This window comes from Myotis daubentonii, chromosome 2 (assembly GCF_963259705.1).
Source record: "Myotis daubentonii chromosome 2, mMyoDau2.1, whole genome shotgun sequence".
NCBI classification, from domain to species: Eukaryota; Metazoa; Chordata; class Mammalia; order Chiroptera; family Vespertilionidae; genus Myotis; species Myotis daubentonii.
In genome coordinates this window covers 57151597-57178388 of record NC_081841.1, presented here as the reverse complement: position 1 = coordinate 57178388, position 26792 = coordinate 57151597, and the positions used below count along the sequence as shown (strand labels likewise).

Sequence of the window (26792 nt, the reverse complement as noted above, 5' to 3'; positions counted from 1 at the left end):
TACATGCCCTGATGGGATTGAACCCAGAATCCTGGTGTGTCAGGATGACGCTCCAGCCAGCCAGCCACCCAGCCAGAGACAGACTAGGACTGTTAATGGGGGAGAGAAGGGTGATTTTGGAGTCCGTGGAGAAGACCTATAAGCTCCAGTTGCTTCAGTTTTGTTTGAGAAACGAGATCACAGCCCCGCCCCCCTTCCCCCCGCCCCCCCCCCCCTCAGCGTCACCTCAGGAATGCTTTAACACATCCTAAAATCTCAGATGACATGGAGGTGTAGTTTACACCTCGTTACTTTAGGGTGACTGACTTGTCCCACTTTGCCTAGAATGTTCCTAGTTTCAGCACTCAAAATTTCCATGTCCAGAGAACTCAGCTTAGATCCCAGACAAACCCTAGCTTGTGATGTTTATGCCATTGTTTCTAAGCTTAAGGTTGCCATCTCATTTTAAAGTTGCTTCTCTTGTGAGCACATAGTAGGCACTCAATAAATGAGTGAACGGGTGGACACACATAAACCCCAGTTGTAGGTGGCTGCAGATCCTGGCCTGGAGAACAGGAGACCTGGGTTCTGGTCCCACCTCTGCCAGGTTTGCAGTGGTGTGATCCTGGGAAAGAGGTTTCTCACTCTAGGTCTATTCATCTGTGTCCTTCATTATAATCGGGAATCTGTAGTCATTTCTGTCTCTGACACTGATACCGTTCTACCGTATTCGGGATTATGTTCTTTGTCTCTACCACTCAGCCTTTTCTCTCTCTTCCTTGCCTTCCACCCGCCCCCCCCCCATAAACTAGTATATATAGTAAATCAATAAATTATGAAAGGGCAGGTTGATAATGGACTGCTGATGGGCCAGGCTTTTGCAGAATGCTTCTGCAAAGCAATAATGTTTGGACCTTGAACCAAGCAGCTGTGACTGCAAGTTGTAAAATCAAGTCTGCCTTCAGCTAAGTGTCTGTATTTGTGCATGCCTGGGAGGGAGAATGGTGGGAGCCTGCTGTTCAGGATTTTCCCTGGGTGGGTGAGGGGGTACCCTGGAAGGCAGGATTTTATAAGCTGCTTACTGTTGAAGACAGGTTATTTCCAGCTGGGCTAGTGCCCAGGAAACATTATCTCGAGGTCTTATTCAGTACCCTAGCACAGAAGGATTAAAATTAGAAATGCCAGGACTTGGGCTGGAACCTCTGGCTGACTTAGGGTCAGCATTCTGTTTGTGGTTCTGCCACATACTGCCTGTGGAAGGATGGGCACACTGTAATCTCTCTGAGCTTCAATGTTTGCCTCTAATTTTCTTTTTTAATGGAATATCTGCACTGCCTACTTCACAGGGTGGTGTAATTCAATATGATGATACAGGTGGGAGTTAATGAAACTGATGTCTTTACAAATGTCAGACATTATACTAACTTTAGTTTTTAGATCTGTATCATGGAGTCTGATTCATGAGGGGGAGGGGGTGGAGAGGAATTTGGGTATTTTGTCTTCTTAGTTCTTAAAGTAATGTCATTGACAACCCCTGACTCAGTAATAAGGAAGGGTAGGTTTGAGGGAGGTACTGAGTCTTCGTTAGGAAGATACCCAAGCCTACCTTTTTCCTTGACAAATTCCTGACTTTGGAAAGCTTATCCTTAGCTATAAATTCCATTCGTATTCTCATTTCCAAATTTTTGGGACAATGGCACAAGAACTCTACTTGAGCTGCTCAGCTAAGGCCAGCCAGATGCTCTTTCCTACTTTCTTGTGACTTTCTTGTGACTACTGTTTCCCTTCTGGGCTTCAGGCCTGTGAAGGGTTAAGCGAACCACACCCTCAGCGGGAACAGCCTCGGACTTTGTGCTGAGCAGCCATCTCTGGCTTCTGGCTTGACCGACACCAGGAGCCCCGGCTGGAGGAGGCAGCACAGACAAGGTCAGAACGGGTGGACACTGGCAAGAGGAGGGCAGCTTCTTTCCTGGCCTCTCAACACCATGGACAGCTCCTGTTAAAGGCACCTCTCCACCTTTGGGGCGGGCATCCTGTGCCCCTTCCTGTTGAATCGGGCTTTCATCCACCGTCCTCCAAGGAACAGTGAAGCTACAGCCTCGTTCCAGTGTTGGGTGAGTCTAGCCTTGACCCGTCACCGCTCCTCTTTTACGTATTGTTCTACCCATCTGGGGGTGGCTTCCTTTTCCCCTTCCCTACCTCCAGCCAGTCATATTTCCACTTCCCTCAAATCCAAATTAAAAAAGATGCCTTCTTCCAGCCCTGCTTCTGCTTCTCACCCTCCCCTGCCAAGTTACTTAACCACTTGTGTTCAAAGTGACAATTGCGGTCTTTTCCTGGAGCTTGGGGAAAGCAGAGTGAAGGAAGAAGGCAGCTGTATCCCCTTCTTGCTCAACCTTTCGTTCCTGCTTTCTTCCCCTCCCCCACGCAGGTTCAGCTGTGCAGGAGAGGAGGAGGACGTGGCTCCTTGATGCCTGTGGGAGTGGCATTGACCATTGTACAGATAGTTCTGTTCTGTACCAGGCCACCCCACCTAGTCAGTGCCACAGGAAACACTGAGGAGGCCTGGGCTTCCTCTTGAGGGGACACTTACTGGGTGCCTACTGCTGGGACCGAGGCAGTGGGCCAGGCTCCCTGTTTCTCTCACTCTGCTCCTCGTTCATTTCCTACTAAAAAGCTGGATGTGTCCACCAGGGACAAAGTCTAGGCCAGGTTATAGGAATTCGTGTGAAAACTGAAAATAGAAAAATAGGGACAGAAGTGTAGGCACATCCACAGGTCCTGAAAGCTCCTAGTTTGTTGGGGGAAACAAAGCTCACTTTGATTTTCTCTGGGGTATTCCGGTCTTCTATGGAGGAACTCCCAACTCCGTCCTCAAACTCTTCACTTCGTCCGGTCCCCATTTAAAAAATGAATCTCACTGTAGCAATGAGAGGGGAGGAGAGACCTTTGGAAGAACCTTTGAAATGGGCGTGTGTGGGTTGGGTGACTGAAATAGGGGCTGTGGGAGGTAGGGAGTTGAGAACTGGGACAGTGGTCAGGGAGTTTAGACCCTAGCAGGGCCTCCGTGCAGGGAGGAGAGAGCTTTTGGTGCCTGGCTGTGGGCAAAGCTTGTCCTCTCTTGCAAGCACAATTGTGCTTCCCCAGGTGCTACCTGTGATGTCTTCCTTACCCTGGTGATCAGAGGCAGGTGGTCCTGTCCCATCTCTGCCCTGTCCCCACCAACCTGACCCTGGGGCAGAGGATCCCCCACCTCCTCCCATAGTTAACGTGGGCTAGTCTAGAGGCCTCTCCCAGGTCAGGGACTCTCTCTAGGGGCTGGAACTGGGGGCCAGAAGGCTCTCCTCGGCCCTTCTGCCTTCCTCTCAGTTATGGGTCTCTAACGCTGAGCAGATACCAATAAACCACCCCCTGACCCCCAGGACCAGCTCCTCAACATGACTCTCCTGGAAGGTTCCGTAGGGGTGGAGGATCTCGTGCTCCTGGAACCCCTGGAGGAAGAGTCTATGCTCAAGAACCTCCAGCTACGCTATGAGAACAAGGAGATTTATGTGAGTGCATGCGGGTGCCCCTGACGGTGGTGGCCAGAGAGTCCACATGCTCCCATTCCTCCCCCCACTCCTTTCCTTCACCTTCTTCCCCGGCTGCAGACCTACATTGGGAACGTGTTGGTTTCCGTGAATCCCTACCAACAGCTGCCCATCTATGGCCCAGAGTTCATTGCCAAATACCAGGAATGTACCTTCTATGAGCTGAAGCCCCATATGTGAGTAGAGAGACCAAGGGAAGGTGACGATGATCCTGATGAGGAGACATCCTAATGTCTTCTCTCTTTTCTCCTGGAGGAGATCTCTAGCTGCCCTCTGGCCCTGGCCCTCTGGAGCCCCCTTCCTAGCCTGTCACTTCCTTAGAATTAGAGGGTGGATGACTTGGAGGCTGGGGATCGAGAGAATGTGGTGTCTTGCACTGACCCCACATTAGCCATTACCTACTCCCCTCCCCCCCCAAGCTATGCATTGGCAAACGTGGCGTACCAGTCACTGAAGTTCCGGGACCGAGACCAGTGCATCCTCATCACCGGGGAGAGTGGAGCCGGGAAGACGGGTGAGGCGCCTGCTGGGGAAAGCTGTGGGATCACCTCTGGAACTAATCCTTCATCTCTCCCATCCAGGTCTAGCCCTGCCCCTGTCCCGCCCGCCCCCCACCCCCAAAATTCCCTCTTGGTTTTCCTGACTCTGAAGACTCAGGTGCTGGGACGAGGGAAGTTACGGAGGGTGGTGTGGAGATCCACGTGAGGATTTTTCTTGCACAGAGGCTAGTAAGCTGGTGATGTCTTATGTGGCGGCCGTCTGCGGGAAAGGGGAACAGGTGAACTCTGTGAAGGAGCAACTGCTTCAGTCAAACCCAGTGCTGGAGGGTGAGAATGCCGGGCTTTGCCCTCTGTCCCCCTCCCCCGGCCAACCCCAGAGTCACTCAGCCCTAGTCACCTTCCCGTTGTTCCAAAACCGCTGTCCTCGTTTAGTCTGAAAAATCTGAAATTGGCACAATGACTGGAAGACCTTCCTCCTTTTCCTTCTCGAGAGTCCCTCTTCTCCCCTCCGCCCCCTCACTGCCCCTCTCCTCATCTCCGCAGCTTTTGGCAATGCCAAGACCATCCGCAACAACAACTCCTCTCGATTTGTGAGTGAACGTCTCAGTCTGGGAGGAGAGGGTGTGGAGGCTTGAGAGGGAAGCATGTGCCACAGACCCTTCCTGGACAGGGTGGTGACAAGGGAAGGAAGCAAAGTCTGTCTCCCTCTCTCTCTCTGGTCCCTGAAGGGAAAGTACATGGATATTGAATTTGACTTCAAGGGATCCCCCCTCGGTGGCGTCATCACAAACTGTACGTGTCTCCCCATTCCGCTTACCGCCTCTCTCCCACCCGCCCCACGGTGTCCCTTTCTGCTCATCTGCTGCTGTGGGTAGAAGGAATATTAGACTTCCCAACCACTAGGGATGTCAGGGATGAGGGCAGAATTAGAGGGAAGCTGAGTACCTCCCAGACCTGCAAAACATTCTTTTCTAATTTTCTGCCAGATCTGCTGGAGAAATCCCGCGTGGTGAAGCAGCTCAAAGGAGAAAGGAACTTCCACATCTTCTATCAGCTCCTGGCTGGAGCAGATGCACAGCTGCTGAGTATGTGCCTGCCCCGAACATCCCCAGCCACCACCAGTCCGCTCTGGGCCCCCGCAGCCTCTTCCCTTGAGCCCCTCAGATTCCTCCATCCATATTCCTCATCTGATCTCACCCACCATTCTTGGGAACAAATCCCGTGACCTCTGTGGGGTTTTATTACTAGGAATATGCTCTGTTGCCTCTTCACTGCTTGTATTCCTCTGTCCTGCCGGAGTTCCTCTTTCCCCGAGCTGGCTTCAAAAATGGAACTCGCATTTCCATCTACTGTCCTTTCCTATCTTCAACTGAAGGGATGTTACTGATAGTTCAGCAAGAAATTGAGCAGGATGTTGAACCTTCACTGAGCTTCCACTGAAGTTGTCCTTGGTCTACATCTGTTTCACCCAGGACCCTGTCCTTGATTTCCTCTTCTTAGATAGTTCCACCTAGGTTTCATTCATTCATTCATTCATTCATTCATCAGACAGCTCTTGAACACCTACTATGATCAAACACTGTGCTAGGGGCATAGAGTTGAGTAAGACATGGGTCCTGTCCCTGAAGAACTTAGTCTCCTGGGGAAGGTAGATGTATGAACAGACACACTGCACTACAGTGTGGTCAGTGCCAATAGGCCTGTGCAGATGCACATAGGGGCAGAAGGCACAGGGCAAGCTGCCTTGTCCTGAGGAAGAGCCCATCCCAGCTTGAATGTTGTACTGGCACCACTACAGGGTCCAGTGACACTAAAGGCCCTGCCAGTCCGCCCTGTAGCTGAGAGCTCTGTGGTATCTGCTCCCTTTGGTTTCGGGTTATTCTGTGCTGGACTTGTACCTATTTCCTTTTTCCCCCTGGCAGATCTATGGTTCAGGTGCCCCCACAGGTCTCATCTCCCTCCTGGCTTAATAGTCTTGGTTGTGTTCCATTTGTCTGAGTCACAGGCACCAGTGTCTTGTTCTGGTTCTGTCACTCATTGGTTTAAATTGAGTCCAAGCGGGCCCTCCCCAGTGTCATCACCCCAGGCCTTTCTGACTCATTCTGTGTTCAGATGTTCCGCTTTAATACACTTTGGTTTCACAGTTGTGTCTTGGGAGAAGCTGCCATTAAATTCTAGTTTGAGAGATACTCACTGAATCTCAGATCGTTTGAATAACAGATCATTGATATCCCTAAAGTTCCATGATTAACCCACTCCTTCCCATCTCCGGTAAATAGCTTTGACCATGCCCTTGATTCATTTATTAAAAAGAAAAAAGTTCCTGCATGCCAGCTAGGTATTCAGATTATGAAGGTGAAAAACATGGTCCCAACATACAAGTTGTTTATTTGTGGGAGAGAGAGAAAGAAAACATAACTTAGTCCACGTGATAGGGGCTGGGATAGAGACTCACCATGGGGGAACACAAGAGAGCCATTTGACTCAGCCTCACAACATCAGAGACCTTCCGGAGAGGGATCAGGGTTGGGGAACATAGCACCTGACGCTCTGTCAGTGCTTAGTGAACAATGAATGCACCAGCAAGGATGGGGGGAGGTGTGTTCTTACCCTTCCTTCCTTACCTTCATCCTCAGAGTCACTGAGACCAGAGCAGTGTAGAGGATTGGTTTGTTTGTTTTTATTGTTCAGAACCCTGAGGATGGGGAGAAGAGTAAAATGAAGCTTTTCTTTCATAAAAGTTGGGAGAAAACCCCAATAATTACAAACACCTAAACCCTGAATACCACTTAAAAGTTTAGTCTATTATAAGAATTAATGACCCCAAAATAAAGGAGGCAAGGGAAGAAACTAAAAAAAAGGCTTCTTTGAGTAATTGAATGAACTCACGTAGGGCTAGGGCTGTGAGGGTCAAGGCTGGAGAGGCTGTGTACTAATCCTGTCCCCACACACTGGCCCTCCCAGCGGCGCTGAAGCTGGAGCGGGATACAGGTGGCTATGCCTATCTGAACCGAGAAGTGTCCAGAGTGGATGGCATGGACGACGCCTCCAACTTCAAGTCTGTGCAGGTGGGTGCCCAGGATGGGGTAGAGTTGTGCTCTTAGGCCATCCCCTGAGCCCAGGCTCTGGCTTTGAGGAGGGAGGCATTGGACTGGCACCACACTTCAACTTCTGACTTCTGCTTGCTCCCTAAGAGTGCAATGACTGTGATTGGGTTCTCCGAGGAGGAGATTCGATGGGTGCTAGAGGTGACAGCCCTGGTGCTGAAGCTGGGGAATGTGAAGCTGTCAGACGAATTCCAGGCCAATGGGATACCAGCAAGTGGCATCTCTGATACGAGAGGTCTGCGCCCCCTGCTGAAGTCCCACCCAGCTTCCCGAATCTCCTGCTGTTCTTCCACCATCTCTAGTATCACTAACTTCACTCTGATTTAGTCCCACCCAGCCTGCTCCTGAGTTCTTCCCTAAACATACTCATGGAGGCACATTGGAATGAGGTTTTGAAGTTTGGTAGACATAGCTTCTGAGACCTTTCCGAGTCTCGCCTATTTCAGGAGATTCTCATATTAAAGTAGATAATGCATGAAAAGTTCCCAGATCTCCCCTCCTCCTCCTCCCCAGACCTTCAAGGCCATGTTCTGAACTGGCTGCCAGGGCTGCTCCACCAGTCTCCCAGCAGCTTCACTTATCTGCTTCCTCCCTCCCCTGGGAGAAAGCCCTCTCTCAGGCCATGTTGTCTCTCCTCATCACCCCAGGTGTTCGGGAGATTGGGGAAATGATGGGTTTGGATTCAAAGGAACTAGAGAGAGCTTTGTGCTCAAGGACCATGGCAACTGCTAAAGAAAAGGTGGTCACTGCACTGAACGTTGTTCAGGTAAGGGGCTGCGGGAGGGGCTGATTCTGAGCCTGTTCTGTGGCTGCCACACTGACCAGCCTGGCCTTGCCCTGTAGGCTCAGTATGCCCGGGATGCTCTGGCTAAGAACATCTACAGCCGTCTCTTCAACTGGATAGTGAATCGAATCAATGAGAGTATCAAGGTGAGAGATTGCCCTCTTCCCTCAACACTCTCCTGCCCTGGTCACCAGCCCGATACCTTGGGTTCTGGGATGGACCGAGTCAGGACAATGAGGAAAAGTGTACAGTGTCTTCCAGTAGTGTGTGATTGTGGAAACGTCACTGGTTTTTTGACTGTCTGGATAGACTGCTTTCCAGTGTGTGGCCTTTCAATTTCACAAAGATTCTGAGCCTCAGTTTCCTGATTTGGAAAATGGGACTTTAATGCCTTCCTGCTTCACAGGTTTAGTGATGATGAGATAAAATTGTGTACATGGTTACCATAGCCAACAGTTTGACTCCTAGGTATATATCCAAGCAAACTGAAAAGAGATATATATGAATGTTCATAGAGGCATTATTCTTAATAACCAAAAAGTGGAAACAACCCAAATGTCCATCAACTGATGAATGAATAAATAAATACAATGTGGTATATTTATACAATGGGATATTATTTGGCCATGAAAAGGAATGACATACTGGTACATATTCAACATAGATGGACCTTGAAAACATGTTGAGTGAAAGAAGCCAGACATAAAACGCCACATTTTGAATGACTCCATTTATATGAAATGCCCAGAATAGGCAAATCCATAGACATGGGAAGTAAATCAGTGGTTATCAGGGACTGGGGGTGGGAGGGAGGACTGGGGAGTCACTGCTAATGGTTATGGGTACAAGATTTCTTTTGGGGGATGATGAATGCTCTGGACTTAGGTAGTGGTGATGGTTGTACACTTTCTGAATATACGTTAAAAGCCCACCAACTTGTATACCTTTAAAGGGTAAATTCTCCGGTATGTGAATTAAATAAAAATAGAACTGTTATTTAAAGATTATGTACATGAAAGTGCCATCAATTTAGAAGCTATTACTGCAGGGTAGTGGGGTAAAATGGGATTTGACTCTAGGTTTGGTAAATGCTTAGCTCTTTTGAAATTTGATATTTTAAATCAGTAAAATGGGAATAATCACTCATTTTAGGTTTATGATATGATTAATGAAATAAGAATATAGGTTTTTAAATAAAATGCTCAACAAATTAAAAGATAGTTATTTTCCTGAGAGGATTTCAATGTCTTTCTACCTCACACCATGGGAGCACTGTCCTGGTATCTATTTGCATCTTCCCTTTCTACCCTCTTTGCTTGTCCTCCAGCATATAGAAGAGAAAGGAGAATAAAATCACAATTCCTGTCAGGCTTGGTCAAGCTCACCCAAGTTCTGTTTGCCCCTTGCTCCAATCACCTCCATCATCACATCCACTGTAGAAGGGCCTGTCCTCAGACTTATCTTTTCCTCCTCTTCAGGTGGGCACTGGGGAGAAGAAGAAGGTAATGGGGGTCCTGGATATCTATGGCTTTGAAATATTAGAGGTAAGACAACCTCGCCCAACCACAGAACCCGGGGATGTGAGAGAGGGAGGTTGGGTTGAGAGGAAGGAAGTATCTTGGGCTGAGCTGGTCTCTCTAATCTGTGTGCCTTCCCTTAGGACAATAGCTTTGAGCAGTTTGTGATCAACTACTGCAATGAGAAGCTACAGCAGGTGTTTATAGAGCTAACACTGAAAGAGGAGCAAGAGGAATATAACAGAGAGGTAAACTAAGCCTTCTCCCCACCTCCTCTCTCTTAAATGACTTCTAGGCACGTGCCAGATTTCTCTTTCTCCTTGATCACAATTTCCTCTCAATTGTTCCCTCGTGGGAACACAGAGGACAAAAGGTTTCCCCTGCACAGCTGAACATTCCAGCATTACCAAGAAGCCCTAATTTTCTGCTCCCCATCCCCCCCAGTTCCCCATACTCCAGGCCAGGCCAGGAAGGGGGGTGGCTTGATAGAAGGGTGTATGTGCTGGGGGCCGGGGGTGGGGGGTGGGGGGGGAGTCATGACAAGAGTGAAGTGACAGCTGTGCTTGGCCTATGGCATACTGTGAGCCACATTTAGAAGGGACATTTCTCCTGGGCTTGGCACCCAACCACATCCACTTTCTGTGCTCTTCTCTGACTCCTCAGAATCCTTTGTCTCCTCCAGGCTCTGATGTTGCCTTCCCCTCTTGTAGCACGCTGACCCCAGACCTTCTCACCAGAAGTGCCCGTGGCTCAGGATTTCCACACTCCTGCCCCTGTTCAGCGGGTCTCTAGGGCTAGGTGTCAGACAGCCTCCGATTGAGCTAATTCCCTCCAAAGTGTGAATGCCCAGTCTCACTCATCAAAGTCCTCCCAGGGATGCTCCCTGTGAGCTCTCAGGAATCTGTTGTGGCAGAACTTCAGGCACTGTGATAACAATGTACAGAGAGGCTTTTAAAAGTATTTGGATGTTTTTATTTAAAATTTTTAAAATTTTTATTTATTGAGTTTTAGAGAAAGGGAGAGGGAGAAGGGGGGTGTGGCTAGAGGAAGGGGGATGGGGGGGAGAGAGATCAATTTGTTGTTCCACTTATTTATGCATTCGTTGGTTGATTCTTGTATGTTCCCTGACCGGGGATTGAACCTGCAACCTGGAGGTATCAGGACGAGGCTCTAACCAACTGAGCTATCAGGCCAGGGCTTTAAATTTTCAAGTGATCAAATAGATAATGTATTTCTGTGCTTTAAAATTCAAAAAGCTAAAAAGGTGTATAAAGAAAGGCCTCTCTCCCACTCTGTCCCCAGCCTCTTTGATTTCCTTCTCGTCTATAGGCACCTAAAGTGGGCCTCTTTCCAGAGGTCTTTGATGTGTAATCACATCAAAGTTTATTCACGCAGCAGTGAATACACCCTCTTCTGCACCTTGCTTTCATCAGTTAACAAGAGATCTTTCTGTATCAGTATATTAAAGATGCTTTTTTAAAGCTACATAGGATTATAAGAATATCATAATTCATTTAATCAGTCAGGGAAGACATTTTTGGAATGAAGTGGGAGGGCAACTTAATTCCACTCTGCATTCCCTGAACACCTGTGAGGGAGGAGGGAGAGAGAAGCTTGCTCCCCAGTCACACCTGGGAATGGCCTGAACTGCTACATCTGCCCTGGGGTGGGATCAGGAGCTATCCTGCCTGCAGGCCTGATGCCCAGCAAATCCCTAAAGCACAGAAAGATTGTCTTTGGGTTTTCTGCTTCTGTACCATTCTTGCTCTTCTTTTTAAGTATACAGCCCAGCTGGTGTGGCTTAGTAGTTGAGAGTCTACCCATGAACCAGGAGGTTATGGTTCGATTCCTAGTCAGGGCTCATGCCCAGGTTTTGGGCTCGATCCCTAGTAGAGGGCATGCAGGAGGCAGCCGATCAATGATTCTCTCTCATCATTGATGTTTCTACCTCTCTTTCCCTCTCCCTTCCTCTCTCTGAAATCAATAAAAAACATACTAAAAAATTATACAGCCCAAAGTATCATGTGGATCCATGGTCAGCTGTGGCCCTGGATCAGCGTCCCCTGTGGACATGTTAGAGTGCAAATTCCCAGGCCCTGTCCCAGACCCGTGGAATCAGAAACCTGCGGGGCGGGGCAGCAAATCTGCTTTAATAAGCTGTCCAGGTAGCGCCGACGCACACTGAGGACAGAATCACTGATGTAGGCCTTTGAAGATGTATCCAGTTAGCTTTGTTGCTTGATGATAAACTCACGTACGTGCTTTGGTTCTGTAGTTTGTTGCCAGAGTGGTGTGGCCCTTTGCTCTTCCATATACTCAAGGATCCCCACCCCCAGAGTTGGGTAATCTCTACCCAGTCTTCACCCAGCGGCTTGCACTTCCCTCTCTACCCTACAGCACCTAGAGGGCTCTCTACATGGACTCCCCCTCACGGCTGCTCTGGGTCTTCCCATGTGTCTCTGTACCCACCCCACAAATTCTCCACGAGCCTTGGAGGAAAGGGGACGCAGATAGAAACCACACCAGGGACCCCTCTGAACTGTAGGGCTTTCTGAGGGTCCTTTGTGGGGTAGGTGAAAGGCAGCCGGAGTCTGGTGGGGTCTTTGGAGACTTGTCTTGGACCTGCTCCCTGTAATTTTTTCCATCTCCCCTTGCTAGGGCATACCGTGGAAAAAGGTGGACTACTTTGATAATGGCATTATCTGTAACCTTATTGAGCATGTGAGTTATCCTTCTCTTATCTTCGGGACCTTCCCCTGGACACCATCCCCCTCCCCTCACCCCACTTGGCAAGGGTGGTAAAAAGGGCAAAGGGTGAGTGGACAGAGGATCTGGACATCCTAGAGGACCAGGTCTAGGTTGAGCTTATTTGTTCCCCTGGCCAGAATCAGCGAGGTATCCTGGCCATGCTGGACGAGGAGTGCCTGCGGCCCGGGGTGGTCAGTGACTCCACTTTCCTAGCAAAGCTGAACCAGCTCTTCTCCAAGCATAGTCACTACGAGAGCAAAGTCACCCAGAACGCCCAGCGCCAGTATGACCACACCATGGGTCTCAGCTGCTTCCGCATCTGCCACTACGCGGGCAAGGTGATATGGCGGGGCTGGAGGTCAAGGCTAGGGCCTGCACAGGCTGCAGGCAACAGGGAAGGAATTGGGAGGATCTGAAACTGGGAGGGCCAAGTGCTGGGACCGGGTCATGGGCTCTCCAGACCAATAGATGTTCTTCTACAGGTGACATATAATGTGAACAGCTTCATTGACAAGAATAACGACCTACTCTTCCGGGACTTGTCCCAGGCCATGTGGAAGGCCAAGCACCCACTCCTTCGGTCCTTGTTCCCTGAGGGTGATCCTAAGCAGGCATCTCTCAAACGCCCCCCAACTGCTGGGGCCCAGTTTAAGAGTTCTGTGGCCATACTCATGAAGAACCTGTATTCCAAGAACCCCAACTACATCAGGTGACGTACTGGACACCTAGGGAAACATGCTACATACATCCGCATGCTGCAGAGCACGTCGGGGTGGGAGGAGGTGTCTCCAGAATAAGAGTTTCAGAGGCCCTTTCCTCAGGGCAAACAGGGCCCGATGAGCTGTGAGAGCCCTGTAGCAGGGAGAGCATTAGATTTGGGTGGGGACTGTACTGGTGAGTGAAACTGTCAAGGCCAGTGTGACCACTTCCTCTGAAATATTTCACCTAAGGGGAATGTATGCAGAATTGGCGTGTAGAGACCAGGATGGGTCACACTGGCAGAGGTGAAGCTCCTGAAGGCTGGACTTTGCTCTGCCTCCCACCAGGTGTATAAAGCTCATGCTCTGCCCCCCACCAGGTGTATCAAGCCCATGCTCTGCCCCCCACCAGGTGTATCAAGCCCATGCTCTGCCCCCCACCAGGTGTATCAAGCCCATGCTCTGCCCCCCACCAGGTGTATAAAGCCCATGCTCTGCCCCCCACCAGGTGTATCAAGCCCATGCTCTGCCTCCCACCAGGTGTATCAAGCCCATGCTCTGCCCCCCACCAGGTGTATAAAGCCCATGCTCTGCCCCCCACCAGGTGTATCAAGCCCATGCTCTGCCCCCCACCAGGTGTATCAAGCCCATGCTCTGCCTCCCACCAGGTGTATCAAGCCCAATGAGCATCAGCAGCGAGGTCAGTTCTCCCGGGAGCTGGTGGCAACCCAGGCTCGGTACCTGGGACTGCTAGAGAACGTGCGTGTGCGCCGGGCGGGCTACGCCTTCCGCCAGGGCTACAGGCCCTTCCTGGAAAGGTACCGATTGCTGAGCCGGAGCACGTGGCCTCGCTGGAATGGGGGAGACCGGTAAGACTCAGTGGGGAGTGCAGGACAGTGCAGGGGCACACGGTGGGAGAAGAGACAATGAAGTCTTCTTGTCCAAGCCCTGAACTCTTCTCCCAGGGTGGAAGGGACTGGGGGAAGGTGGAGAGGCCCCTCCCCTGGGTTGCCCCCTGGCAGCTTTTCCCTTTCGCTCTCGTAGGGAGGGGGTGGAGAAGATCCTGGGGGAGCTGAGCGTCTGCACCTCAGAGGAGGTGACCTTTGGGAAGACAAAGATCTTCATTAAAAGCCCCAAGACTGTGAGTTGGAGAGGGCACCTGTATTCGTGGGGGTGGCTGGGTGGGGAAGGGAGCTTCTATAACCTGGAATGGATAGTGGATGAGGAGGTCTCCTCTCTGCAGGGCTGTGCCTTGGGTTCCCACCCTGACTGAGAGCCCTGGAGTCAGGCGTGCTTGCAGGGCCCCCTCTGAGTGCCTCCACTGGAGGCAGGACTCCTTGTGGGTCTGGGTAATGTGTCTGAGTTTCCAAATCCTAGCATAGTAGCAGCTACAGAGTTAGAGTTCAGTAGAAGCTTGTTAACAAGAATTAATACATAAGTGAATGAACTCAGAGGACCAAGGAATGATCAAATAAAACACTGGCTGGGAAGCCTCTGGTGCTGTGGGGTGCAGGAAGAGAGAGCGCTGTTCCCCTAGGCCAGCTTCTCGGTTCCCCCTTTCACCACTCCACAGCTTTTCTACCTGGAGGAGCAGAGACGCCTTAGAATCCAGCAGCTGGCCACACTCATACAGAAGATCTACCGAGGCTGGCGCTGCCGCACCCACTACCAGCAGATGCGCAAGAGTCAGATCCTCATTTCCTCTTGGTTTCGGGGCACCATGGTACCAGTAACCCCCAAAGTCCCATCCCCTCACTCTACTAGGAGAGTGGGAAATGGGAGAGGTGGTTCAGGAGGTGGGCCTTTTCTAACAGGCCCATTGTTTCCTACAGCAAAAGAAGCGCTATGGGAAGATGAAGGCGTCAGTCTTGTTGATCCAGGCTTTTGTGAGAGGGTGGAAGGTAATGGAAAAGGGAAGAGGGTTCCCTCTCCACATGTGGTTCCTTTTGAATTGTCCCAGTTGCTGGGGGGATGGAGGAGCAGGAAGCATGTCCTACTTGAACCTCGGCCACACCTCTGTGCGATGGCGTGTCTGTGTCTGGGTATTTCTGAGCCTGCTCCGTGTGTGTCTGGGAGTGTGGCTGCATGCTGGGAGATTCGTACATATGTGTGGCTCTGCCTTCTGCTTTGAGTGTCCCCCTCATTACCAACTTGTGTAACTACTCTCTCCAGCTGTAATCTCAGCTCTCTATTTTACTCTTGTTCTTGATGTGGTTGAAAGAATAGAACCTCTTCTAGGTTTTGCTCTGTGTTCTAGGTCTAACTATCTTTATTCTGGCTCCTTTCTTGTATGTCCCTGCCAGGCCCGCAAGGATTATCGAAAATACTTCCGGTCAGGGGCTGCTCTCACCTTGTCAAGTTTCATCTACAAGAGCCTAGTAAGTGGTGGGTGTTGAGGGAGGGAGTGGGCGGTTTGAGGATGGAGGGACAGGTTTGAAAGAGAAAGATGTGAAGTTTGAGAAGAAGTGACTCAAAGTTTCCCCCCCAAGAGCTTCCTTAACCTGCCTGTCTCAGGGCCCAGGGGCAGAATCAGAGCACATTTGGGGTTGAGTGGACAGGGTAGGCCACCTTGTGATAGGAAGGGGTCCCAGCACACCCACGAAGAGACAGCTGTCTGGTTGCCAGCAGGTGAGGAGCTGAGCCTCATTGAAGACAGAGTAAGGACACATAGGGTTAACGAATCTATTTTAGAGTTGGGGTGAAGGTGACAAAATTATATTTTCCTTCTATCTCTTCTGAGACTATAGCAGTTGAGTCTGAAATTAAGCCTCAGGAAGGATCTTAATTCTGGAGGACTCAGGTCAGAGTGGGCAGGAAGAAGCCAGGACCAGGCCTGGACATTCAGACTATGGGCAGTTTCCAGCGAGAGGAAAACAGGGACAGAGAAGAGGTAGAAAGCAGTGGTGCTGTTGAGACAAGTCAGAGGGAAACCAGACAGGGAGGGAGCAGCACTGCCCGGGAGACCTTGGGGAAGGCCAGAGGGCACGAGGGAGAGCAGAGGTCTGAGGCAGAGTGCTGTGGGACATTGGAACTGCCAGAAAGGCAGAACTTCCGAGATCTAGAAAAATCAAATCACTGATTTGATTTTTGGAGGAATAGGGGTTCTGAGGCTCTCCGTTGCCTCCCTGAACATTCGTCCTGTCCTCCCCCTCTTCAGGGAAGCTCCATTTTCCTGGGCCTCCTCAGCCTCCTCTCTCCTCAGCTGGCTCCACCCTGTCTGCTCTCTTACTGCATAACTGCATTCCTGAGACTTGTAATCTGGCTTTGCTCTTATCTCACGACTTGCCCCTCTTCCATCTTTCATTCTTTCTTTTTTCTTCTTCCACCTCTTCTTTCACCTGTATATTATCAGGCATCTGCTAAATATCACCTCAGGAGCTGCCGGGTTTAGATGAGGACTTCACTAACTCAGATCCCTAAGAAGAATGCATGCAGAGCCACTAGGCATCGACTCCCCCAGTGTTTCTGACTAGTCTATATTTTTCAATTGCCTTGCCTATAACTAATACTAGCATAATACCTACTATTGCTTGAACACTTAACTATGCACTAAGTTCTTTACATGCATTAACTCTAATGTGATCAACAACCCTGAGAAGCAGGCCATTTATAGGTTAAAAACCAAGGCCCAGAGAGGCTAAATAACTTGTTAGGAGGCCCACAGTTGGGAAAGGGTAGAGCTGGGATACAAACTATTTGACTCTAGAGTTTTAATCACTGCGGAAAACTGCCTGGCCCCTTCCCCCAATAGAGGCCTGGGCGACCAGGCATACATGGGCCTTGGTAGACCTGGGGATAGAGGGCTACATAGGGAAAGGCAGAGCTTTCTAGATCTAGAAAAAAAAGGAAACCCTTAGAGGCTCCACATCAATTGGAACATGGGGGATTGTGGAAGATGTTTAGGAATGTTTACTGAGGTGAATCGGACCAGACCCAGGACCAGAGACTCCAGGGTGATGAGACCAAGCCCACTAGGTCTTTGTAGTGGAAGATACAAAGAGCTTGGATAGTTCCTAGAGCAATATGCTGTGTGCTGTGCATTTTTCTATTTTAATTTTTTAAACCTAATGTCTTAGGTTTCAAAAAGCTTTCATAAAAATGCCAAAAAGTTGTCCCTGGCCTGCATGGCTCAGTGGTTAGGATGTCGGCCTGTGTACTGAAGGGTCGCAGGTTCAGTTCCGGTCAAGGGCATGTGCCTGGGTTGCTGGTTTGTTCCCCGGCCCCGGTCGGGTGAATCGATGTGTCTTTCACATTGTTGTTTCTCTCTCTCTCTCTCTCTCTCTCACTCTCACTCTCTCCCCTCCTCCCCCTCTCCCCCTCTCTCTAAAAAAATCAATGGAAAAAAATATCCTTGGGTGAGGAATAACAACAACAACAAAATTTCAAAACTTTGAAGTGCTCAAGATCAAGTCATTTTCTATACATTCAATAATACTTCTATCCCATAAATGAAAAGGGTGTTGAGTGCTCCCTGAAATATAAAGACTCATGAGTTCTGGTTCTAGATTGGGGGAGATTAAACAGTCAGATGCCATGACTGGATCCTGAAACAGGAAAAATAAAAACAAAGCTGAAAAGGACATTTTTAAAAATATATATTTTTATTTATTTTAGAGAGGAAGGGAGAGGGAGAGAGATAGAAACATCAATGATGAGAGAGAATCATTGATCAGCTGCCTCCTGCACATCCCACACTGGGGATCAGGTCTGCAATTTGGACATATGCCCTGACTGGGAATCAAACCAGGATCTCCTGGTTCATAGGTCGACACTAAACCACTGAGCCAAGCCAGCCAGGCTGAAAAGGACATTTTTAGTATAAAAGACATTAGGAGAAATTTGAGTGCATTGCTGTTGGATGAGTAAGTCTAATCAATGTTAAATTTCTTAGGTATAGTGATGGAATTGTGATTGTGTAAGTAAATGTCCCAGTTCTGGGGAGATGCATGCTTAAGTTTTAGGAGAAAATGTTATGATATCTGTTACCTACTTTAGGATGATGTGACATGAAGATTTGTATATATGTATATTTATATGCATGTGTATGTTTGCGGGGGCATGTGTTAGAGAATGCCAATAGGCAAGATGTAAACATTATCAATTGGTGAATTTAGGTGAGGGGTATACAGTATACAGATGTTCATTGTAATGTTTTCTTCAACTTTTATGCACATTTAAAAACTTTCAAAATAAGAAAATGTATTAAATTTTAAAAAAATCTTAAGTCAGGCCCTAGCTGGTTTGGCTCAGTGGATAGAGCGTTGGCCTGCCGACTGAAGGGTCCAGGGTTTGATTCTGGTCAAGGGCATAGCCCCGGGTTGCTGCTGGCTCAATCCTCAGTAGGGGTCCTGCAGCAGACAGCCAGTCGATGGTTCTCTCTCATCATTGATGTTTCTATCTCTCTCTCTCCCTTTCCCTTCCTCTCTGAAATCAATAAAAATATATTTAAAAAGCCCTAGCCAGATTGGCTCAATGGATAGAGTGTCGACCTGGGGATTGAAGGGTCCCAGGTTCAATTCCCATCAAGGGCACATGCCCGGTTGTGGGCTCGATCCCCAGTGGGAGGCGTGCAGGAGGCAGCCAGTCTATGATTCTCTCTCATCATTGCTGTTTCTATCTCTCTCTCCCTTCCTCTCTGAAATCAATAAAAATATATTTAAAAAAATATTAAGTCAGATTATGTCACTCTTCCCCTTTAAACCCTCTAGTGGTGTTCTATTTCACTCCAAATGAAGGCCTGTGTCCTCACTACAGCCAACAAGGCCCGTCAGGATCTGTCCTTGACCAACCATCTCTCTGATCTTCTCTCCTTTTACTGAATTTAATTCAGTCACACTGGCTTTCTTTCTGTTTCTGGAATATACTACCACTCATTCCTGTCTTGGGCCTGCTTTTTTTGCATCATGGCATATGTAATGAACTGGCATTACATTATATGTGTTTATTTGCTGTGAGATGCCTCCTTCCCCACCCCCAGTAGAGTGTAACCTCAGGGAGAATAAAGACTGCTGTGTTCACTGCTGTGTCTCCATATCTAGAACAGTGCCAGGCACAGAGCAGACACTCAATAAATGTTGAATGGGGGGAAAACTCAAGACCTGGAGACTCACTCCCGAGGACTCACTGTCTAGAGAGATTTCCATGCAAGTAACAGTACGAAAACAGAAGTATAGACAGAGTGCTAGGGGGCTCCAAAGAAAGGAGGGCTCCCCCGGGCCAGGGGACCGGGAGGTTTGAACGGCATCTGAAAGGATGGGTAGAATCTGGGCTGGCAGTGTTGAGCGGAGAGCAGCATGAGCTAAGGCACAGAGCGGTAATGTGTGGGCTGGGCAAAGGGCGCGGCAAGGCGTCCTCTCTGGTGGGTGTGCTGGGGTCATGCAGGGGATCCTGTGACGAAGTGGGCTCTAAGAAAAGTACCCTGAATGCCAAGTTGAGGTGTTGCCTGTCCGGGGCCTGTCTTCTCATCATTGCACTCTCAATTCCCCTCTTCCAATCCAGGCACAGAAATTCCTACTGGGGCTGAAGAACAACTTGCCATCTACCAGTATCTTGGACAAGAAGTGGCCAGCAGCCCCTTATAAGTGCTTCACCACAGCCAATCAGGAGCTGCAGCGGCTCTACCACCAGTGGAAGGTGAGTGGGGCCCAGGCACCTCTCTTCTCATTTGTCTTTTTTATTTTCTCCCTCTGATTTTTCTCTTCTTCCCTCTTCCACTCCTTTTCTCTTAAAAAAAAAAATTGTGGCCCAGCCAGTGTGGTTCAGTGGTTGAGCTTCAAACTATGCACCAGGAGGTTACAGTTTGATTCCCAGTCAGGGCACATGCCCGGATGTGGGCTTGATCCCCAGTAAGGGGTGTGCAGGAAGCAGCCGATCCATGATTCTCTCTCATCATTGAGGTTTCTATCTCCCTTTCCTCTCCTCTCTGAAATCAATAAAAATACATATTTTAGCCCTAACCGTTTTGGCTCAGTGGATAGAGCGTCGGCCTGCGGACTGAGGGGTCCCAGGTTCGATTCCGGTCAAGGGCATGTACCTTGGTTGCGGGCACATCCCCAGTAGGGAGTGTGCAGGAGGCAGCTGATGGATGTTTCTCTCTCATCGATGTTTCTAATTCTCTATCCCTCTCCCTTCCTCTCTGTAAAAAAGTTAATAAAATATATTTGAAAAAATATATAAATATAAATATAAATATAAGTATATATATATATGTATGTATATATATATATTTTTTAAATTGTGGTAGCCCTGGCTGGTGTGGCTCAGTTTGTTGAGCATCACCCAGTACACTGAACAGTCACTGGTTTGATCTTTGGTCAGGGCACATATTCAGGTTGCAGGCTCCATTCCCAGTCAGGGTGCATGTGGGAGGCAGCAGATTGATGTTTCTCTCTCACATCGATGTTTCTCTCTCTCTCTCCCTCTCCCTCTCCCTTCCTCTCTAAAATCAATAAAAACATATTTTTAAAAAATGTGGTAAAATATGCATAACAAAATTTACCGTTTTAATCATTTTGAAGTATACAGTTTGGTGGTATTTGAGCACATTCACACTGTTGTGCAGTCATCACCACCATCCATCTCCTTACTATTTTCATCATCCCAATTGAAACTCTGTACTGAGTTAGCAATAACTCCCTGTTTCACCCTCCCCCAGCCTACTCTAGGAATTTGACTAGAGTTATACGATGCTTAATGGGAATACATTCTGAGAAATGCATCATTAGGCGATTTTGTTGTGCAAACATCATAGAGTGCACTCACACAAACCTCAATGGAATAGCCTACTACATACCTAGGCTATATGGTATAGCCTATTGTTCCCAGGCTACAGTCCATACAGCATGTTACTGCACAAAACATTAGGTTAAATCAAGCACAGGAGAAAATGATGCAATCAAGAGATGCAGTGAACATGAGATGTATGAGACTGCTGCTGTCGTAATGTGGCATACTGTTTATAGCAAACTTTTAAAAAATACATATTTTTATTGATTTCAGAGAGGAAGGGAGTGGGGGAGAGAGAGAGAAACATCAATGATGAGAGATAATCATGGATTGGCTGCCTCCTGCACACCCCCTACTGGGGATCATGCCTGCAACCCAGGCATGTGCCCTTGACTGGAATCAAACCCGGGACCCTTCAGTCGGCAGGCCGACGCTTTATCCACTGAGCCAAACTGGCTAGGCTAGCAAACTTTTTAAATGTAAGTAGAGTGTTCTCTAAAATAGCAATAAAAAGTATAATATAGTAAATACATAAACCAATAACATAGTCATTTATTACCATTATCAAGTTAATGTACATAGCTGTATGTGCTATACTTTTATACAACTGACAGTGCAGTAGGTTTGTTCACACTAGCATCACCACAAACACATGAGTAATACATGTGCTATGATGTTACCATGGCTGCATTGTCACAAGGTGATAGGAATTTTTCAGCTCCATTATAATCTTATAGAGGCCTGGTGTATGAAAATCCGTGCACTCGGAGGGGGTCCCTCAGCCTGGCCTGTGCCCTCTCGCAGTCCATGACCCTTCAAGGGATGTCCACCTGCCAGCTTAGGCATACTCCCCGGGGGATCGGGCCTAAGCTGGCAGTCAGACATACCTCTGGCAGCTCAGGAGCCCTCAAGGGAGGTCTGACTGCGGCTCCCCTAGGGGGAGTGGGCCTAAGCCGCAGGCAGACCTCCGTAGTGCTGCTGTGGAGGCCAGAGAGGCTCCCGCAACCACCACTACGCTCGCAGCCGTTAGCCCAGCTTGTGGCTGAGTGGAGCTCCCCCTGTGGGAGCACACTGACCACCAGCCCTCTGGTGGTCAGTGTGTATCATAGCGACCGGTTGTTCTGCCATTAGGGTCAATTTGCATATTACCCTTTTATTGTATAAGATAGGACCACCATGGCACATGCAGTCTGTCATTGACTGAAATGTCACTATGTGGCATCCGGCTGTATTTTAAGTACCTCATATAAGTGGACTCATACAATATTTGTCCTTTTGTGTCTGGCTTATTTCACTTGGCACAGTGTTCTATTCAGGACATGCTTATTGAGCACCTTGTCTGGGACTGGGCCTGTACTGGGCATACAGCCCTCAGTGGGTTTATATTTTATTATTTCCACCCCTTCCCCAGCATCCCTCAGTCCCCATTGTCCCCCCCCCAGTGCATCTCCAGCCTCTGCCCTCTCTGAAGTGTCTAGTGCCTGTTCTTTTCCCTCTGTCCTCTTCTCCAGTGTCTGCCCCTCTCCTTCCACATCTCAGTGTGCCTCCCTCCCTCCCTTCCCAGCCCTGCCCCCTTCCTCCATGATCATAGCTTCTGCTCCAACCCACTCACAGTGCAAGAAGTTCCGGGACCAGCTGTCCCCAAAGCAGGTAGAGGTCCTGAGGGAGAAGCTCTGCGCCAGCGAGCTGTTCAAGGGCAAGAAGGCTGCATACCCCCCGAGGTGAGAGCCTCTCAGACCCTGCAGTCAGCTTCATCAAGCGCAGGTGGACAGAGCAATGGGTCTCAAACTCCAGGGTGCACCCACATCACCAGGCAAGCTTGATAACACCCACATGCTACCCCCACCCACTCAGTTTCTGATTCTGCAGGTCTGGGTGGGGGCCTAAGAATTTGCCTTTCTGACAGGTTGCCAGGGGATACAGATGTTGGTCCTGGACCCTGCTCTGAGGATCCCTGAGATAGAGGATGTGGTGGTGGATGGGGGAGGGGCTCTGGAGGCCTAAGATGGGAATGCAGTGCGGGGAGGTGCGGGGCCCCGGGGCCTGGGCCAAGGGCTTTGTCCCCACTGCATACTTCTTGTGTGTCTTCAGTGTTCCTGTTCCCTTCCATGGTGACTACATTGGGCTGCGAGGGAACCCCAAGCTGCAGAAGCTGACGGGCAGGGAGGAAGGGCCCGTTCTGATGGCAGAGACTGTGAGGAAGGTCAATCGTGGCAACGGCAAGGTGAAGGCCGCGCCCGGAATGCCGCCCCACAGCTGGAAGGGTGGGGGCTGACCCCATCTCCCTCACCCTTTCCCGTTCTGTCCCTAGACTTCCTCTCGAATTCTACTCCTGACCAAGGGGCATGTGATTCTCACAGACTCCAAGAAGACCCAGGCCAAAACTGTCATTGGGCTGGAAAGTGTGGCCGGGGTGTCAGTCACCAGCTTCCAGGATGGGCTTTTTGGCTTGCATCTGAGTGAGGTATCAGCTGGGTGGGGCAGGGCCTCATACCGGAGAAGGGAGTGGGTCTGACGGGGCTGGGGTGGGCTGGAGGTGATGGGCCCCCACCTCTTCCTCTGGGCCTTTGATGTCTCCTGAGGAGAAAAAGTGAATCCCTTCCCTGCTGTTTTTTCCTTCCTAAGATATCATCAGTGGGATCCAAGGGGGACTTCCTGTTGGTCAGCGAGCATGTGGTGGAACTGCTGACCAAAATGTACCGAGCTGTGCTGGACACCACGCAGAGGCAGCTTCCAATCGCCGTGGCTGAGCAGTAAGGCCCTGAGCCGGGCTGAGGGGCAGAGTGGCAGGTGGCGAAGCTGTTGGTCATTGTGACCGGGAGAGTCATAGGGTCGGAAAGCGAAGCAGCTGTGTCAGGGCAGGGCGTGGAGGAGCTTCTTAGTCTCCCCACCCAAGTTCTCTGGGGCCTTGAGTTTTCTGACCTGGGCTGGGGGAGGGCGTGTATTTGCCTCAAGAGGGGAAGGGGGAACCATCATAAAAACACGGGCCTAGAGGATGAGGGCACTAGCCTTGCCTTTTGTCTCTTCCCCTCCAGGTTCTCAGTGAAGTTCAAGGAGAGCAGTGTGACTGTCAGGGTCACCCAGGGGCCGAGGGGTAGTGGGAATGGCAAGCTCGGCTGCAAGAAGAAGGGGAGTCATGGCCTGGAAGTGACTGTATAGTGAGGAGGTGGCAGGTTCTCCCTCCTGGACCAGCCCCACCCTCCCACCTCTGTGGGAGGAGCTCATCTTCAACCCTCTGATCAGGGGTGGTGCTCGGAGCCTGAAGAACCCTTGAAGAGGACCTTTCTTCTCCCAGACCATCCCAGTCCTTTCTCCAAACTTCCTCCCACCCTCAGCCTCTCTGCCCACTAATAAAACAAGTGACTTCGCAAAGCGTGGGTGAGTTGCTGTTCCCATCTTCTCACTGGCGTGTACTGAGATCCCCCCTCCCATGGCCCTCCCCTTCCTCAAGCTCCTTGGAGCAGCTAATGCAGATAATAAGAATGGAAAAGAAGGGAATTGTCTCTGGGTCCTTGACCGGCTGAGCTCTGGGTGTCTGGGTGGGGAGGCTGGAGAACCTGGGGGAGGGGGGGGGTGAGGTCCCAGGTGGCCAGTGGCCGATTCATTAAGAATGTCCCTGGTGGGAAGACGTGAAGATCCCTGTCTTGGCGAAAACTGGGATCCTTTGGAGATTCAGGCCCCAGAATGGAGGGCTCGTATGAGCTGGGGAACGCAGGGCCCCCGTACCCAGGAGCTCCAGACCCCTCCATCCCCAAGCTCAGCGCTGGCTCATCACACCTGCCCCACCCTGGCACCCCCTTCCTCTCCAAACACCAGAAATGCCAGGCTGCTGCCAACAGTTGTCTTGCTAATCAGTGTCTGCAGCTGGGGCCTCAGCTGGTGGCATTTGACAGGGAGGCTCCCCACCCCATTCCCCGTCCTTCTGACTGACCCTTTCCTCGTGTCTTCCTTTATTTCCCCTGTCACCGTCATTGTTTCTCAGTTTCCAACTGTCTCGCACCAACGCCTTGTCCCCGTTTCTGTGGGCTCTGACTAATACCAATACGTAATTTTTTGTAAAATGCTGTAAATACCCCCTGTCCCTTTCTATGCATTTCCTCCTACTGTCTGGTCTCAGCCTCTCCCACCCCAGTGTCTGCCTTTAGGGAAGAAGCAGCTCCTGTATTTGCAGTAAAATTTAGATCTGTGCGCTGCGAGTACAAACGGCTGCCTTTGTTTCTGCCCCCGATGTCTCCTTCCTTCCACAGCCTCTACCTTTCCTGCCTCTTCCCTGCTCCACCACTGAGCTCACTGCCCCTTGAAGCCGGGGTCTCCCTCCTCCCCACTTCCCTCCACCTGCAGGCAGCTCAGGGTCCCGGGCAATCATGCTTCGGGGGACCCTATTAACTTCTCTTCTTGCCTCCAGGTTAATCTTGCTCTTGGAGCACAAGCCACGTGTTCTGGCACCGCCTGCACTGAGCTGAGATAGGACCCAGGGTGAGGGGCTGTGTCCTGAGCGGGGGTATCTCTGGCCAGTCTTCTTCCACCCCCAGCACCTCCCTCCTTCCCTGACTTCTCAGAATCAGACTGAGGAGATCCCCTGTGACTGAGGGGGTGGTGACCGCAGCCTGACCGCCCCCGTTCTCGGCTCATCTCCTGCTCCCAGGGCCCAAATTGTCGCCACTTTTCCAGTGAAGTGTCTGGTCATTTTCAGAGGCAATTTCAGGAGAATATGCAGCTGCTGCTGTTTACCCCGCTTTTCCTGTCCCTGGGGCTGAAGGCGCTGTCAGCCCCCTGGGCTGGGGGTGAGGGTGTGGGAGGGACCAGGATCCTGCCCTCCCTCTGTCCCCCCCTCAATCAGGTGGATGGATGCTAGTTTGAGGGATGGAGGGGTTCCTCTCCTTTCCTCTCCACCTCTTCCTCTCTTCTGCCTCTGCCTCTTCTTTTGTGGAGCCCAGGAGTGTGTTTCCCTCCTCTGACGGCGAGAGGGGCTCAGTTTCCCCCTGTGTCGGAGGCTCAAATTGACCCTCGTGATGGGAGAACCTGGAGTTCTGCAGCCCTGAGCCCACCCGTTCTGCCAGCCCAGCATTCTCAGTCTAATTTGTTTCCGCCTCTGAGGGGCACTAACTTTCCTGGCATTCCCCAGGACTCCTTTCCAGCATCTCACAGCTCACACCGGCTCTCCCACAGCCTCTGCTCACCACTTCTTCCCAGGCTCTGAGGGGCTCTGCGAGATCCTCGCTCTGTGGGGGCCTCCCAGCTGTCTCCTGGCTGCAGAGCTCCGTTCTTCACTGGTATCTCCAGCCAGTGCCACCTACGGCCTGGCCCCTCAGCCCCGCCCGAAGCACCCCTCCAGGGTGTGGCACCGGTGTGCATGTGGTGGACGTAGGCAGGTCCCTTGGTACAGGAGCACATGCTGAGCTGGCTCCACCTCTACCCCCGGGAACAGCGAACAGTGACTAACCTGCCTCATCTCTGCTCAGCTGTTCACACCTTTTCCTGGCCTCACCCTCAGCGCTGCCCAGCAGCGAGGGAGGGAACAGCAGAGGGAGGACATGCTTGGGACCCTGCCCTCCAGGCCAGTAACAGCATCTGAGATGGGGCTCAAATAAAGAGTTGGTGGTCAAAGGAAAAGACACCTCTGTGCTCTGTAGCTGCCTCGCCACTTCACATGCCACTGGCAGGTGATTTGTGAGCAAAATGGAGCCTTGCCTGCCCTGAGCATCTGAAAGAGCGAAGAAACAAAATGGAGTCACCATAGCCAAGTTAACAAAATTACTTAAATCAGAATGGGCTGAAGCATGAGGAGTAGGTTTTGTTTTATTTTGACTAGCCTGAGAACAAACATTTCAGTGGTGCATCCATGCCTGGAGATATAAAAGTCCCTATAGACCACCCTCTGAAGAGCTTAGGAAGTTCCCATGTCCAGACCACCTGCTACCCCTTATCTAGACCAGGGACACCTGGAGGGTTACTGTCTTGGGCCAATCCAGAGGCTGAGCGTGCAGAACTGGTTCTTCTCAAGAATGTGCTTTTTACTGTAAGAACTCGCCACTTTTTCCCTCGGAACACTCTGGGTGTTAAACTGGAAGTGTTTTGTTTTGTTCCTCTCCAATTTGCCATCTTAAGACCCTTGAATAAAACGTTTCATCTAATTCTAGCAAA

General features: G+C 50.2%; 1 protein-coding gene across 2 annotated transcripts; it reads left to right on the top strand.

The window, feature by feature from the left end:
- The first annotated feature begins 1760 nt into the window (after positions 1 to 1760).
- MYO1A (myosin IA) lies at positions 1761 to 26792 on the top strand. Of its 2 annotated transcripts, XM_059683307.1 has the most exons (29): positions 1770 to 2093; positions 3402 to 3530; positions 3630 to 3745; positions 3989 to 4083; positions 4292 to 4396; positions 4613 to 4659; positions 4798 to 4861; positions 5056 to 5154; positions 7034 to 7137; positions 7264 to 7411; positions 7824 to 7942; positions 8020 to 8106; positions 9439 to 9504; positions 9621 to 9725; positions 12136 to 12198; positions 12363 to 12563; positions 12708 to 12934; positions 13592 to 13792; positions 13968 to 14064; positions 14497 to 14646; positions 14756 to 14824; positions 15227 to 15301; positions 19422 to 19556; positions 22263 to 22369; positions 22740 to 22872; positions 22960 to 23112; positions 23274 to 23401; positions 23684 to 24026; positions 25054 to 26792. In XM_059683307.1, exons 2-28 carry the CDS (start codon positions 3417 to 3419, stop codon positions 23805 to 23807), a joined length of 3132 nt encoding a protein of 1043 aa, XP_059539290.1. In that variant the 5' UTR covers positions 1770 to 2093; positions 3402 to 3416; the 3' UTR covers positions 23808 to 24026; positions 25054 to 26792. The 2 variants fall into 2 exon arrangements, with proteins under 2 accessions (XP_059539291.1, XP_059539290.1); XM_059683308.1 differs by lacking the exons at positions 23684 to 24026; positions 25054 to 26792 and having other exon boundaries at positions 1761 to 2093; positions 23009 to 23112; positions 23274 to 23403.